The following is a 15,100-nucleotide window of genomic DNA, read 5'->3' as shown; positions in this document are numbered from 1 at the left end:
ACTTTCTGCAGCTTGTGGTATAAAGAATATTCTACTCACAATTCACTGTTAAGTAAGTTCTGTGTGAGATTCAGTTGAAATTCTTAGATTAGGATTGAGGGAAAATGCAATGTTAATAGAAAGTTCTATCTAAACTGTATTGGTAAGGCACTTTTAAAATAATAAATTAGACTTTAATTTTAGGTTTTGACTACATGAAGTAATTGACCAATTCATTTTTTGAGATCCTTATCCTAGCTTAGCATTGTGGTGGTAACAGTGCCTAGCGATTTTACATCTTTTTAAAAATTACCTCTGAGGAAGGAGGTAAACCAATATAAATAACCAGTAGATTTAAACTATCAATTATTTAGAACCTCAAGTGCTATTGTTGGGTTTTGAGATTTTTAAATTTTTATTTTATTATTCTAGTGTTTTAAATTTTATTGAGACTTCCTTTCAGAACTAAGGTTGTGTCTGTCTTAGTACCTAGGACAGAATTATAATGGCATCCTTACGGAACTCTGTAAATGTTGGTTACATAAAGGTAGTGTTAGGTCATCGGTATTGGCTGGTTCCCACTTTCTAGGACTCGGCTACTGAAAGACGCATGCTCAGTTTCTAGATGTGATTGTGGAGTTGCATGGTACTTGCTAGTATATTGATACGGAATGATTGCGGAGCGTCTGTAGATACAGTCTTTGTTCTGTGTAAATTAATTGTGCTTTACAAGATGAGGCAACTGTCTGCTTTTTAAACTGACGTGTGAACCAGTTTCTCCATTTATACAGAAATATCTTTGCACTTGGACATATTGTGCCTGCCCGAGAGATAGAGATCAGTGGTTTTGGATTATGTTCATTGTCCTTCTGCTTGCCTCACTCAGAATGACTTTCCAGTATTCTATTGCATGGCTGCACCATGATTCACGTAACACGGTCCCTGCTGTTGGATACTTAAGTTGTTTCTAGATTCCTTAAATCATTAGTACTCCAGCACACATTTTATATGTGTCTGTAATTTGTAGGGTAAATCTCTAGAGCTAAAATTGCTGGGTGAGCACATACACACATGCTGTATTGAGGTTGCCAATCGCTTTCCAGTGAAGCAAACTCCTTTACATTCTGGCCAGTGTAGAGATGCCTGCTTTGTCCCACATCGCTGAACCTTTTTTATTTTACTTTTATCTATAGGCTAGGTAGAGTTGTATGCATTCCGTCATTTTATTACTCATTGTTACTATTTCTCTAAAGTATTTCACACGTTTAAAGTCATTTGCCTTTTCTGTGAATCAAGGTTAGACACAGTTAGTAAATTCTTCATTGCCTCTGACCTTTCATAATCCTTAGACCTAGTTCTGATTAATGCAACCTCCACCCCTCAAAAGGCATGCCACCTGACACCTCACACTCTGGAAACTTCTGTCCCAGCTATAGGAACAATTCAAGAGGTTATTATGAGCACTGTGTGCGGGCTCACGTGGTGCACATGTGAGCCTATGTACACTTTGAGAAGCAGTGATTTCTCTGGTTCTCATGGTCATTATGTTTTATTTAGCTTGTGGACTTTCGTTTTTGTTACTTGTTATTATAGATTTAGGAGCATTTATTTGTTTCTTTGTTTTGGAACTTGAAAATTTTTGCTGTTTGTTTAATGAGAGACTTATATGATTTAGATTTTTGTTTTGTTTTTGTTATTTGTACTTAAATATAGTTATTTTCAAAGAAATTAGACAATATACAATAAATACAATTGGACATAAATATAATACAAATACAATACAAATAATTTATTGTTCTTTGATCCAGAGGTGACTGTGTTTTGCCTTCTAGAATTTTCTGTGTACATGTTTATATGAATGTGTGTGTATATATATATATATATATATGTATATATATATATATATATATATAAAATCATGCTTGAGGATACTCATTTCTATTTTGGTGATTTGAATAGTTTCTATATGTGGCTAATCTTTTGTTTAATTGTCTCATCTAAAAAATTTTTAAAATGACCATTCATTAATTCGTTAACTGAGTGCTTGCTTAAATGTTGGATTCTGGTTCTTGGGCTATTTGATGAAAAGTTTCTCTCTCTCTTCCTCTCTCCCTCTCTCTCTCTTTCTGCCCCCCCTCTCTTTCTCTCTTTCTCTCTCTCTTTTTAAATTAACCTTCTCTGATATAAAATTAGCTAGTTCATTTGAGTGGCTTTGATTAACCTTGCTTGCATGGGATTGGTGCTGACTCTATGGGTAGAGTTTATAAGAAGAAAACTTTTTTAAGACTGACTCTCACTATGTCATAATAATGTAGATCTCAAACTCAAAGAGATCTATCTACCTGCTTCTCAGATGCTGAGATTAAATGCATATGCTACCATGTCTAGGTTTCTGGGGTTTATTCTTACTCTGTCTTGTTAAATTTTTTATTACATTAAGTTCTTTAGTTTACGTATATGTTGGGGGATAAGTGGTCTGCACATGTATATAGGTCAGAGGACAGCATGGGAGAGTCTGTTCTCTTCCTCTACCATGTGGGTTGTGGAAGGTTGGACTCAGGTCATCAGGCAGCAAGTGCCTTTACCCACAGGAATGGTTTGCTGGCCAGCTCTGTATGAAGTCTTTTTTAACCTTTTCTGTCTCTACTTTCTTACAGGGCCAGTACTCTCACTTGGTTCTACTCGCAGCGTTTGATTGCATTGATGATACTAAGCTTGTGAAGCAGATAGTCATATCAGTAAGTAATTTGGATGGATTGAATTGCTTACATTGGTCAGTGGCTGGTGTTGAAGTTTAATGTCACACGTGTTATATAAACACTTTAACCTGTGCTTTCTGTCTATATTTTCCATGATTTTCTAGTCACCTAGATTTTAGGTTATTTTAGAAACTTTTTTTGTTCTTGTATGAATTCCAACCTTGTAAATAGATAGTAATTGTTTTAAATGACCACAGTGAAAATAACATTTTACACACACACATACACACACACACACACACACACACACACATACACACAAGCACTGTGTCCACATAGTGGACATCACCTCTTGAAATTGAACTGTTCCTATACCTGTGACAGATGTAATATTGACACTTCTACTTTAGAGTGGGGTTAATTGGATTCTTTTTTTTTGAAAAGCAGTGCTTAAATTTGCTTGATGGTTGCCTGTGTAGTGATGACTCAGTTAAACACATTTTGTGTGGACAAGCAGCCTCTGCAGTTGACCAGTCCATCCATCCCTGTGTGCTGGGCTGTGCTGATGGAGAAGACAACACCCAGCACTTACTCAGTTGTGCTCGTAGCATTCTTTTATAGAATCAGGTTAAATGTTACTAAATTGAAACATTAACTTCCTTCTTACAACTTACCAATTATGCAGGTCTAATACAGTGACCAAAGGTGCTAATGCTTGAGTAAATGTCTTTACCCTGCACTTGACTTGCAGAACTCTTGGGAAAGCTACTCTGAAGTAGATATTAGAGTCAGAAGTGTCTGTCTTCCATCTGTCCTTTGGGACACTCCTTTTCTCATTCTGCTTGTGTGAATCCCTCTTCCCTATGTGTAGGAGGCACAAGTATTGAATGGATAAGGTTGAGATTGCCCAAGTGGGGAAGAGAAATTGCAGTTATTGGTATCAAAGATCAAAACTGAAAATCTGCTTAGTCTTGGTGAACACAATTGTTCACCTGGAAATCATAAATACCATTGTGTTTGCACATGAGTGGAGCCTTGGAGAAATCTTACTGACAAATGAGACTTACAGTTTCAGCAGAGAACAGACTGGTCAAGTGGGGGTGCTGTGGCCTTGTCAGTCCCGGATGAGGGTGGCTGGGTGTTTACAAGTTTATCCCTAGTGGAAGGGAGGTGGGGAAGGTCTGCTGTTCTGTGGGTTCTCATGCCCCGGCTGGCACTCTCCAGCTTTGTTCTTGATTGTTTTAAAGTTGTAATGACTTTGTAGAGGGCTGGACTATGGGAAGGAACAAGTTGGCAAGGTTTTGTGTCACAGACTGAGTTTTTTGACATGTTCCTTGTGATTTTAGTACCCTTTGACTCCAAGCAATAGTGGTTGTTTTTAATTCCTGTGACAGAGATGTGAGGCTATAGAGTTGGCTATGAATAAAGCTGCTTCACAAAAATGGAAACCGGCTGGCCTATTGAAAGTTTGCTTTTGTATAATATTTCACAAAATTGAAAATGTGCATAACTGTTCAAAATGGATTTCGAGGGAAACAATCACCCTTCAGGACTTGCCAGAACTATCTCCTGGGTTGCTCTTTCCCAGCGATTTATCTCACTTCAGCTTGCTATTGGAGCTGTTTTCATTTCTCCTGCTTATCAGTTTGAAGTCCACAACTTGGAACCCACATTCCTAAAGACTCATGGACATGCCTCTCACTGACAAATGCTCTACCAGTTCTGTGTACCATTAAACCCCAAAGTTAGTGATAAAGCTGTACTTAATGTTCATTGCTCTCGTGTTTTCCCACCCATCCATCACAGAGTCTGTTCTAGTGCTTTTTGAAAATAGCCAGAAAAGTTAAGCATTGCCAAGCATTCCTCAGGGTATCTGTACATCCCAGAGTGTTAAGTCAAAATCCTAACCTGGTCAGCTGTAGCTTTCTTTCACTTTTCAAACTAAATTTAAGCTGTTTCTCATCTACTTTCCTTTCCAAAATGAGCATATTTATAAATGAAATGTGATCGCATTTATTTTAGTATGCACTGGCTGGTTGGATAACAGTGTTCTTAAAGGAGTAAGAAGCCTAGCCCATTTCTGTTTGGGAATGAAGAAGTATTAGTGCATATTTTAGATGCCTAATCTTTAATATGTACTTTAAGTTACAAAGAGTAAGGTGCTCAGTACTTGGCCTTCCATCTTGTGACACAAAGAAGACCTGACTGGTCTTAGTGTCTCCTGCTTATAATCCCATCACTTGAGAGGCCAAGACTGGAGGAGTGCCATGAATGTGGAGGCCATTCTGGGCTGAAGAATACTATACTATCTGTAAAAGGGAGGGCTAGGTGAGGGGAGTAACATTTTACAGAGTTGAGGCTTTTCTTCTTTCTTTTAAAGAGCTAGCTAGATCATTTGAGCCCTTATGGGAAATATATGTTTTGTCTTATTTATTTATACTTTTAAAGAATGTTTTGCAATGTAAAAAAATAAATAATTAAGGAGAAGAAAGAGGAGAAAGGAAAAAAACCCACTCTTAGCTTCATGGGACTTGACCTGTGGTCCATAAGTTTCCATCTTTGTGTATTTCATTTACTTTTCAATGACAAGTAGGAAATAGTCTGCTAGTGAATATATTGAAGCTTATTAGTTTTTATTTTTCATGGTGATAGTATTTCTTACACTCTTAAAAACTATTTTTGGAGCTCATCTGTGTAGTTCATTTGGTAGAGTATTTTTCTAGTATCCATAAAGCCATGGGCTCCATCCCCACACCATGTAAGCCAGGCATGGCAGTATAGGCTTTTAGTAATTCTAGCACCTAGAGGATGGAGGCAGGAGAAGCGAAGGTCAAGGTTATCCTTGGCCACAAAACAGCTCTGAGGCCAGCCTTGGGATACATGAAACCCTGCCTCAAAAACGAAAAGCAAACCATTTTTGAAGGAGTTTGTATGCAGTTCATTGTGGGAGCATTGGGTAATACACAAGAGGCCTGGCTTCCGTCCCTAGCACTGGAAACCTAAAGCAAACAGCAACAAAAAGGGGAGAAGCCCCAGCAGTTACTCTTTCATTTTTACTGGCTTTTGCTATCCCTTATAATTCTTAATCACATGTGTGTGTTCTAGCTTCATTTCTGTAGCTTTGAAAATTAAAAAACAAACAAACGAAAAATAACCCTGGGAAGAAAGGGTTTATTTGGCTTCTGATTGACAGGTTTGGGCCCTTATTGTGAAGACTTGGGAGGAACTCTAAGCATCGCATCCGTTGTCACTAACAGAGTAAAGACGTGGGTTCTTACTAGTTTTTTCCTTACCCTGGTCATTACCCTGTACCTAGGGAATGGAGCTTCCCACAGGCTTCCTACATCAATTCACAGATGAGACAGTTTGCCCACAGTAGTACCCACAGGTCGTGCTGTTCTTGATAACTCTTCAGTAAGTAAGACTCTCTTCCCAGATGATTCTAGGCTGTGTCAGTGTCAAATTTACACCAACACTAAGCACTAGAGTCCTTTGGTGCTAGTCCCACTTAGTAAAACTCTAGCGATGCTGGGTTTTCTCTTCAGAGTAATTGGCTTTACCAAAATGTCAGGTTGAAGTCATGGGCTGATAATCACTCTTTGTGTCCTAAGGCTAGTTGCCAGGTAGTGCTCTGTGACCTCTCAGCCATGTCTCTACCTCTCCCTTGAAACTTTCCTTAGGTTATTTTCATTCATATTTAGTAGTTAACTGTGATCTGTCAGGACTTAGAACTTAAAAATGCCCATAGACCAGATGCTTGCATGAGCAAGGTGGACTAGGTATTCAATAAAGAGGGAGGTTGGGGACTGAGGCCGGAACGAATACATGCCCTGAGTGCAGCCAGAGGGTGGGCTTTGGAGTAAAGTCATATTTTTAAAGTACTCAGACTTCCTAGTTGTCTAGCCTTCCCTTGGCTTTTCTATTGGTATCTGTTACTTAAGTCTCTTCTATTTGTTTTTAACTTTCCATTAATTCTGTTGCCTGTTCTGCTAGATTTTAGCTCCCTGTGGCTAAAGTAGTTTACAGTTTTTTGGGTTTTTTTGCTTTTTGTTTTTCCTCACATATAACCTATTGTAGCACTGTGTTTGCTATAGGTTTAGGTCTCAGATTTCTGTTGCTTGTTCTGTTTCTGTCCTCATTGAAAATGCGTGTACACTTTAACTCCATCGCCTGTGTACATTTTTGTTTTGAACCACTTACCCTCTTAAGAGTGCCAAGGAGCCTGGGCAAGGCCTGCTGCTTGGTCAGAGCAAGCGACCTGAACATGTCAGTTACAGAAGTTCTTCATCCTGGCTGTGCCGTTAGAGTGGTTCTTAGGTGTGGGCCTGTCACTGCAGTCCATTGCTTATCTGGGTGGGGCCTGTCAGTGCAATCCATTGCTTATTTGGTGCCTCTTACCTTTTCTCACTATGCCATGAGAAAGAGTTCAGGCACACTGAGAACATACCAAAGCTTCCCTGTATTGGGTCATTAAATATCTCATCAAACGCACAGATAATAGTGCTACTTGGGGACTTTCTTACTTTGAGATTACAAAAAGAATTCTATACTCTGATAAATTCTGTGTATTGTTTTCCTTTTTTTGTCTTCCCTCTTATTACTGAAATTTTAAGTTCACTTTTTTCCTTGGTGTGATTGAAATTACAGGTCCATTTTGAAGGCATCTGGAAGCCTTCATGTTTTGTGTGGAGGTAATTAATTCAGAGATCTGGGTGGGCATTGTGGTTCTGGAGCCTGGACATGGTGTTGTGAGGAGGGTCATTCAGCATGATAGATGAACAGCACTTGGCGGTCAGTGCCTGCTTTCGTCTCAGCGTATAGCCAGTGGTGGCTGCTCAAGTGCATTAGCTATTAGAGGTACATAGGCCGCTGTAGAAGTTGAGGGAAGCCTGGGATTTTATCATCAACACGTGATTCTGAATTTTGCTGTATTGTGATCCCGTGGTTGATGGTTGACTTTCTAGTTTAATCCTTTGTACTAGAGACATTAATTTAGTAATACCATTTTTTGTTGTTTGATTGATTTTTTTTTTTTTTTTTTTTTTTTTTTTTTTTAAGAGCAGCCTGGGGACTGGAGCAGTGCTTAAGAACACTGGCTGCTCTTCCAGAAGACCCAGGTTCAATACTCAGCTCACAGTGCTGTAACTCTAATACCAGTGGATCTGATGCCCTCTTCTGGCTTCTGCAGGCACTGCATGCATATTGTACACCGACATGCAGACAAAATACCCATACACAAAATATATACTTTTGATAGTTGAAAAAAATAAAACAGGAGCTGGAGAGATGGCTGGGAAGTTAAGAGCACTGGCTGCTCTTCTAGAGGTCCTGAGTTCAGTTCCCAGCAACCACATGGTGGCTCACAACCATCTGTAATGGGATCTGATGCCCTCTTCTGGTGTGTCTAAAGGCAGCTATAGTGTACTCATATACGTAAAATAAGTAAATAATTCTTAAAAAGAAAACTAAAACCAGACTTGAGTGTGTATCATGTTAGGAGAATGTCTTCCTTTCGGAGAAGGAGTATGCTATTTTGGATCTGACAGATTTGGAGTCATATGCAGGATCCCTGCTTCTAACCCTGACCTACAAACTTAGCAAGGGAGCTAGTACTCTGTAGCTCCGGGTAACTTCCACGCAGTTGTATGTAGATTTGAACATTTATAAAGGTTGTCATAGGAAACAAGAATGTTGTAACAAAGTAATGATGAATTTCCTTTGCCTATTCTTTGGGGGTGTGGTGGCTCATGCTGGTAACCCTAGCATTCAGTTCAAGACCTTTCCAGGCTACTAGCAAGAATTTGTCTCTGAAATAAGATAAATTCAGTGACTTTCTGTGGTGGATGTGCTGAGGTGTTTAGCCGGGGTAGAGCAGCATCACTTCAGTCCTAACCACTGGCAATGCGGATGTCAACTCATAGGGTGGTGGGCAGCCTCTTGCTAGATTGTTTTCCCATCTCCCTGTTTTTACTTTTTACTGTAGTAAACAGCCTTTGTTTGCTGTGAATATACAACCAAGCTAAGCCTTTGTACTCTTTGTGATTAACAGAGCAGCTTCTCTCCTCTCAGCAGGGAGGTTCTGAGGTGCGTGCTCCATCAAGGCTCATGCTACATTAAGTGCTCTTGCACATTGACTGTCCACTCAGATCACAGCAGGTGCTGTCCTAAGTAAGAGCAGCCCAAGACATACTCAGAATGAGTGGAGGTAGCTCTTCTAACTTTGAAAAGCCCTTGGGTTTGATTAGTTAGTCTCAGAATGAGTGGAGGTAGCTCTTCTAACTTTAAAAAGTCCTTGGGTTTGATCAGTTAGTTCAAACGGGTTGTTGAGTAATGACTGCCACAGTAGAGAATTAACAGTTCTGAAAGTAATTCTTTGTGCTTTGATAAGACATGTCAGAATTGACATCACTAGTGACGTGAGTGAAGTGAGGAAAATACCCAGGGTGTGTTCTTCATCCCCATCAAATCCCAGCGGAACCCTGAAAATGTATTACAGTGGAAGTTTTTGTTGTCATTATCTAGGAAATCATCAGTTCCTTGCCCAGCATAGTTAATGACAAGTATGGAAGGAAAGTCCTGTTGTACTTGATGAGCCCCAGAGATCCTGCCCACACGGTGCCAGAGATCATCGAGCTTCTGCAGAAGGGTGATGGCAACGCGCACAGGTGAAGGCCGGCTCAGGACTCCAAGGAGTCCTCTCTCCCTCCATTTCCCTAAATCTTCTTAGTGAATTCTATGGTCTCAAGAGCCTATCTTGAAGGAAATAGCATTATCAGGCTGAAAGAACACAACTGAACACCTACGTGGCACACAGTAGGCATTCAGGTGTATAGTTTGCTTTACTTTCAGAGTTCCCAGTATCTTAATCTTTAATTCCTGAGAGCATCTATAAAGCACTCTGAACACGTCCTGTCTCACATGATGACTTGTCTATTGGTTTAAGATTGGCTGGGTTAGGAATGGTAGGTGACTCGTTTATGACTGGTGTAGAAAGCAGCTTCCTTTATAGAAGCCTTGTTGCATGCCAGGTCGTGTGCAGACCCTGGGGATGGAAAGATACCACCTATTCTGCCCTTCACTCGCTCACTGTCCACATGCTCGGCAGAAGGACAGACAGTTACAGGAGATGGTGCCCTGGGCTGTGATAAGCTACTAGAGGTTTGTGATAACAAGATAGCTTACCACCTCATTCAACATATTCCGACAGCAAGAAGGACACTGCAATCCGCCGGCGTGAGCTCTTGGAGTCCATCTCTCCAGCTTTGCTGCATTACCTGCAAGAACACACTCAAGAGGTGGTGCTGGATAAGTCTGTGTGTGTGCTAGTGTGTGCCATCCTGGGATCTGCTCCTGGAGATGTCCAGCCTGCTATGGATGCCATCGCCAGCTTGGCGGCAGCTGAACTGCATCCCGGTGGCGAGGACGGAGAGGTGATGAGTAGCAGCAGGAGCCATGGGGCAGTAAGATTCCCAGTCATAGATTCTGCAGAGTGTTAACAGTAATGCCAGTAGTACGTTTAAAAACAGTCAGTTCAGAACACCATGGTGGTAGCACTTATTTTCTTCAGAATGCAGTGGTCCTGTAGTGCCTACAGACACATGCTATGACTCATGGTTATCTGTGATTGCCCCTTTACTACCTTTCCAGAATAGTCCATGCTTGCTGTGGTGTGAAGTGCTGTTTTTCTCTCTATTGTCCTGTGCTCCATCAATTCAAAGCCTACATCACTCCCGTGCCCACAGTTATCCTTAAAGTCTTCCCTAATTTTGTTTGACTCATTAAAAAAGACTCACTCAGCCCGGTGCATACCCACAAACCTAGACTTTATAGACTTGAGAGATTGAGGTAGGAGAAATAGGAGTTCAAGGTCATCCTCTTCTACATATGCAGTTGAGGGCCTGACTCACCTAGATGAGGCTGTCTCAAACAAAGAAAATAGTTGCACATTCTGACCATTCCTGTTTATATTTACATGGGCATAGTGTGATACTACATTGCATCTTAAGTTCACTGATTGCATTTACCTTGATAGTGCTAGACAGCAGGCAGCGTCCTCCTCAGCACCCCAAAAGCTTTCCAAGTTAATACCAAAACAAAAACCATGAAGGACAACTGTGGGTTGGTTCGAAGGGGTTGTATAAGGCCCAGCTTGTCCCCAGGCAGCCTTCCTGGAAATGGAAGAAGCTATGCTGAGCCCTGAAGGGTTAACAGCTCAGCCAAGAAGGATGGGGAGAAGAGTATGGGCTGCAGGGAGCTGTGCTACAGCCCTGGGGAGGGGAGAATTGGGAGCCCACGACTTCTGTTTGCAAGTCATCAGGCAGACAAGAGGAAGACATCGGCTGATCACACTGGCCTCCTGAGGCTCTGAGCTAGCAGCGGTTGCAGGGAACCATTTTTTTTTTTTTTTTTTTTTTTTTTGAATCTTTGACCTCTGCTGTCAGTCTCACAAAAGCCTTTATGTGCTAAATAGAGTAGCCTTTCATTATGATCCCTGGCATTGCTCAAGGATATAAAATAAGCTGTTCAAGTTCTAAGCCTTTCATTCATTAATCGAAAAAGCAATAAATCTCAGGAATGCTTAAAGAGATACTCAAAGATGAAATGACAGTCCCTGCCCTTAGAGTTTGGAATCCATTGGACAGATGTGTGCATGTCACTTTTGTGCATACCTTTGTTAGCTGAATGCTAACATCTGCATTTTAGTTCAGTCCTAGGGACTTTAAACTAGTGATGTAGTTCTGGTGACAGTCCAGAGGCTATACATAATGGAATGCCTTGTGGTAGCAGCTCTAAGTCACCACAGTGCAAAGGTTGTGTTGCACCGGCGCAGAGTCGTGGCCCCTGTAGAGCTCCTTTGCTCTGCCACCTTTCCCGGTTGTGTTCTAGTCATAGCCAGCTTCCATAGCCGCAACACTTCCTCACAGCAGAGTCTCAGGAGAAAGCAAGGGCAGTGAGGCTCTTACTTGTTGGCTAGAAGACTCTCCAGCCAGGCTTTCCTGCCATGTCATTAGTGAAAAGTGGTCTGAGTCACATCTTCCAGAGTCACTGGATGGCCAGGGCTTCTTAAAGCCATTGAGGATATAATCCTGAGAACACAGTGGAGCCTTTTGAGGAAACAGGTTGGGGGCTACCTGTTGAGTAAGTAGTCCAGCATGTTTTTCACAGCACAGTTATTCGTCCCATCTCTAATTCCCTCTAGCCATGGGTCTAGTCTGGCACTCAGCAGTGTTAATACCCACCCACATTTGATTCTGAGTAAAAGATGCATGGTATTAAGTGTATGGCATGCTTTTGACACTTGGATTGGAAGAGACAAGTGGGTTGTCAGCCGAAGCTCAGACCCCTGCCTTCCTGGAGCAGATTGGATGAATGTGATAAAATACTGCTCTCTATGGAAATAGTGCTCATTGGTTCTCACCCTAAGTGAAAGGAGACCACTGTTACTGTGGGAACAGTTGGTAAGGCCAGCAAGTAAGCTGCAGAATGGTCATTGTAATGAATAATATTTAAACACCATGTACCATTCTCCCCAGAGGTTTCTTTGTATCTTAGAACAGTGTTACTATGGGAAGAGTGGACAGATTCACTTGATTTTTAGATGAGCATTGTATGTTGCTGTTCAAACAAACAAATTCCTGAACTACCTTGTAGGGACTATGATCTCCTACTTAGCTGTTTGTTGGGCATCCTGGGTAAAGACTTCTTAAAACTGAAACTTAAGTGCATCCATATCTACACATGTAGTAGAGATGGGCTCAGGGACCAGAGATGGATGATAGCGTTTGAAATAATGTGTTGGGTTCTCTCGTAGCTTCATGTTGCTGAGCATCCCGCGGGACATCTAGTTCTCAAATGGTTAATAGAGCAAGATAAAAAGCTGAAAGAAAATGGAAAAGAAGGTAGGCTGTGCCGCTTATCTTTTGTGTGTATCTTGCATGGAATTTTTGCATTTCTTGACTTTATACTGACCATTTAGGTTCAGGTGTGATTTGCCAAGTATGCAGATGTCTTGCCTGTGAATAAGTAAGTGATGATTAAATTTCAAGGGCTACGCCACAGTTCACTAAGAGACTGCTTGCCTACCATGCAGATACTTTGAGCTGTTAGTGGCTGGAAAAGCTTTGAGCTAAGGTCATGGATTTGTTTTGGAGACAGCTTCCAGTGCAGGGCGGAGGGCAGTACTATCATCTCTCGCTCTCAGTTTTAAAAATAAAGACCTGGGGCTGGTTTTTGTCACAGTTTCATTATTGAAAACACTGATGCTTAGCTTAGGTGAGTTCTACAAGGTGTTAATTTCCAAACATTTTTCTAGTGATTTTTTTTTCCTAATTAAAATACCAAAAGCCCTAAAATGTGGTTGTTAGGCTTGGAGTGGTTACTGTTTTCAAGTAAGTGTGTCTGTTTATTTGGGTTGTGTATTGCTGTGTGACAAGCTCCCTCAGCTTAGTGGTTCCCTGAGCAGTGATTTGGGCTCTAGTGGAGCTTCTCTCTGTCTGCCTCTCCAGGCTCCTTGTTGGGGATTGGAGTGTACCCACTGTTACAGTGGCTCAGTCACAGGACTGCCAGACTGCTTGGGCTTGCACACATCATGGTGGTTAATTGATTTTATTTGTGGCATGTGTGTGTATGACTATGGACATAGCACGTGTGTGGAGGGCAGAAGACAGCTTCAGATGTCAGTCCTCATCTACCTTGTTTGAGACAGAGCTTGTCTTTTGTCACTCCATATGCTGGGCCTGCTGGCTCTGTGCCCCTAGGGGGCCTGTTTCCACATCTCATCCTTCCTAGGAGTATTGGAATTCTAGGCGTGGGTATATAATAGTGACAGCAGGCTCCCCAGCAATACATACGTTCTAGGAATCTGAGTTCAGGTCCTCAGTGCTTATGCAGGAGCACTTCCCCAGCCTGGGGGGTTGGTTCTTAGACAGAGTATTCTCAGGAAACAAAGCACATGTGTGCTTTTGCCTCAGGATTAATCCTTAGAGGTCATCTCATGTCACTTCTACCATGTTCTGTAGTAACCAGATTCAACAGGAGACTTAGATTCCACCCTTAGTGGGGGACTGGCAGCATCTAGAAATGCAGACAGTGGAGAACATCTTGTTTTTATCACCTTTGGAAAGCAAACAGCCTCACTAGCTGCCCCTGTTTACCATGAAGAGCTAAGTGTGCTCCATACGTATCTTTGAATTAATTATTACATATACACACTACCTACTTGAGATTGTTGCCATCAGCATAGGCCATCCTTTCCTTTCCAAGGACCAGTCAATAGAATTCCCCCACTGGCTGAGAATGAGCTGCACCTAGAGGGTACAGGGAATAACAATAGAAGTACAGATGAACTGTGTTTGGGATGGAGGAATCAACTAGCCTGAAACTCATGGCAGTCTTCTTGCCTCAACCTCCAGAGCTGGGACAACAGTCTATGTGGCTACGAAAGCATTGTAGAGAGAAATTGCCATGAGTAAGCCAAATAAAAGTTCATTTAAAAGTTCATTCTTTAGCCATTAGCCACGCTACTGGTCCCTTGTAGTTAAATTTTTTTCTGTAAGGGGAACTGACTCAGGCCACAGGTGAAGTGATGTCAAACATTTACTTGCTGAGTGGGTCAAGGTTAAATCATTAAATATTACAAAGAAATACACGTGACCAAATGAGCTTTTTAAAAATAATTTGTTTTTCTTAGATAATTATTACTAAAAGTAGTTTGGAAGTTGCATCAGAGTTAAGAAAATTGGCTATATTAACACAGTACTAGATTTATATTAAAATTTTAGTGTTTATAGGTGAGGTTGTTTTTATTAACTTAAGGGGATAGAGATGAGGGACGGGAGTGTGCATGTGGCCCCCACTAAGTATCAGTCTACTTTACAGGTTGTTTTGCAAAAACCCTTGTAGAGCGTGTTAGTCTGAAGAACCTCAAGTCCTGGGCCAGCATCAACAGAGGAGCCATTATTCTTTCCAGGTTGGTAGTGTGACATGCTGTACACGCGGATACTTATTTTAGAATCTATTCCCAATAATGTGGGATCACTCGTCACTCTTAGTCTAGTCACATATTACAAAGTATCTATAGAGGTGGGTGAGACAAAGGCATTTGCCACTAAGCTTGACTACCAGAGTTGTATTTCCAGGCCCCACATGATACAAGGAGAGAACTAACTCCTGCAAGTTGTCCTCTGACCCATACTCTCATGCTGAGGCAAGGAGCTATATGTGCTCGCACAAAAACAATAAACAGATGGTACTTTAAATTTTCTTGAAAAGCAAACACAGCTCTTTAGTCCTCAGTGTCATCCTTGGGTGTCAAGGAGTCACAGAATTTTATGTTTACAGTGTGCATAGTTTCACTACATTTGTAAGTTTGTTATAAGTAAGTAGTTATATTTTTTCTTTCATTTTGTTTTTTGTTCTCCCTC

General features: G+C 41.2%; 1 protein-coding gene across 4 annotated transcripts in view; it reads left to right on the top strand.

Moving 5' to 3' along the window:
* Window positions 1–15,100, top strand: part of Pum3 (pumilio RNA binding family member 3) — a 34,418-nt gene that overhangs the window by 15,861 nt on the left and 3,457 nt on the right. For 3 of the 4 annotated variants that reach the window (XM_031390016.1, XM_031390018.1, XM_031390019.1), the window contains 5 exons: window positions 2,637–2,717; window positions 9,201–9,343; window positions 9,886–10,138; window positions 12,490–12,577; window positions 14,556–14,646. In XM_031390016.1, the coding sequence (XP_031245876.1) occupies window positions 2,637–2,717; window positions 9,201–9,343; window positions 9,886–10,138; window positions 12,490–12,577; window positions 14,556–14,646 (656 nt within the window). The remainder of the gene's footprint in view (window positions 1–2,636; window positions 2,718–9,200; window positions 9,344–9,885; window positions 10,139–12,489; window positions 12,578–14,555; window positions 14,647–15,100) is intronic. The other variant, XM_031390017.1, reaches the window with a different exon arrangement.

This window comes from Mastomys coucha, unplaced genomic scaffold, assembly GCF_008632895.1.
Source record: "Mastomys coucha isolate ucsf_1 unplaced genomic scaffold, UCSF_Mcou_1 pScaffold21, whole genome shotgun sequence".
In the NCBI taxonomy this organism is placed as follows: domain Eukaryota; kingdom Metazoa; phylum Chordata; class Mammalia; order Rodentia; family Muridae; genus Mastomys; species Mastomys coucha.
This window is presented reverse-complemented; position numbering and strand designations above follow the sequence as displayed.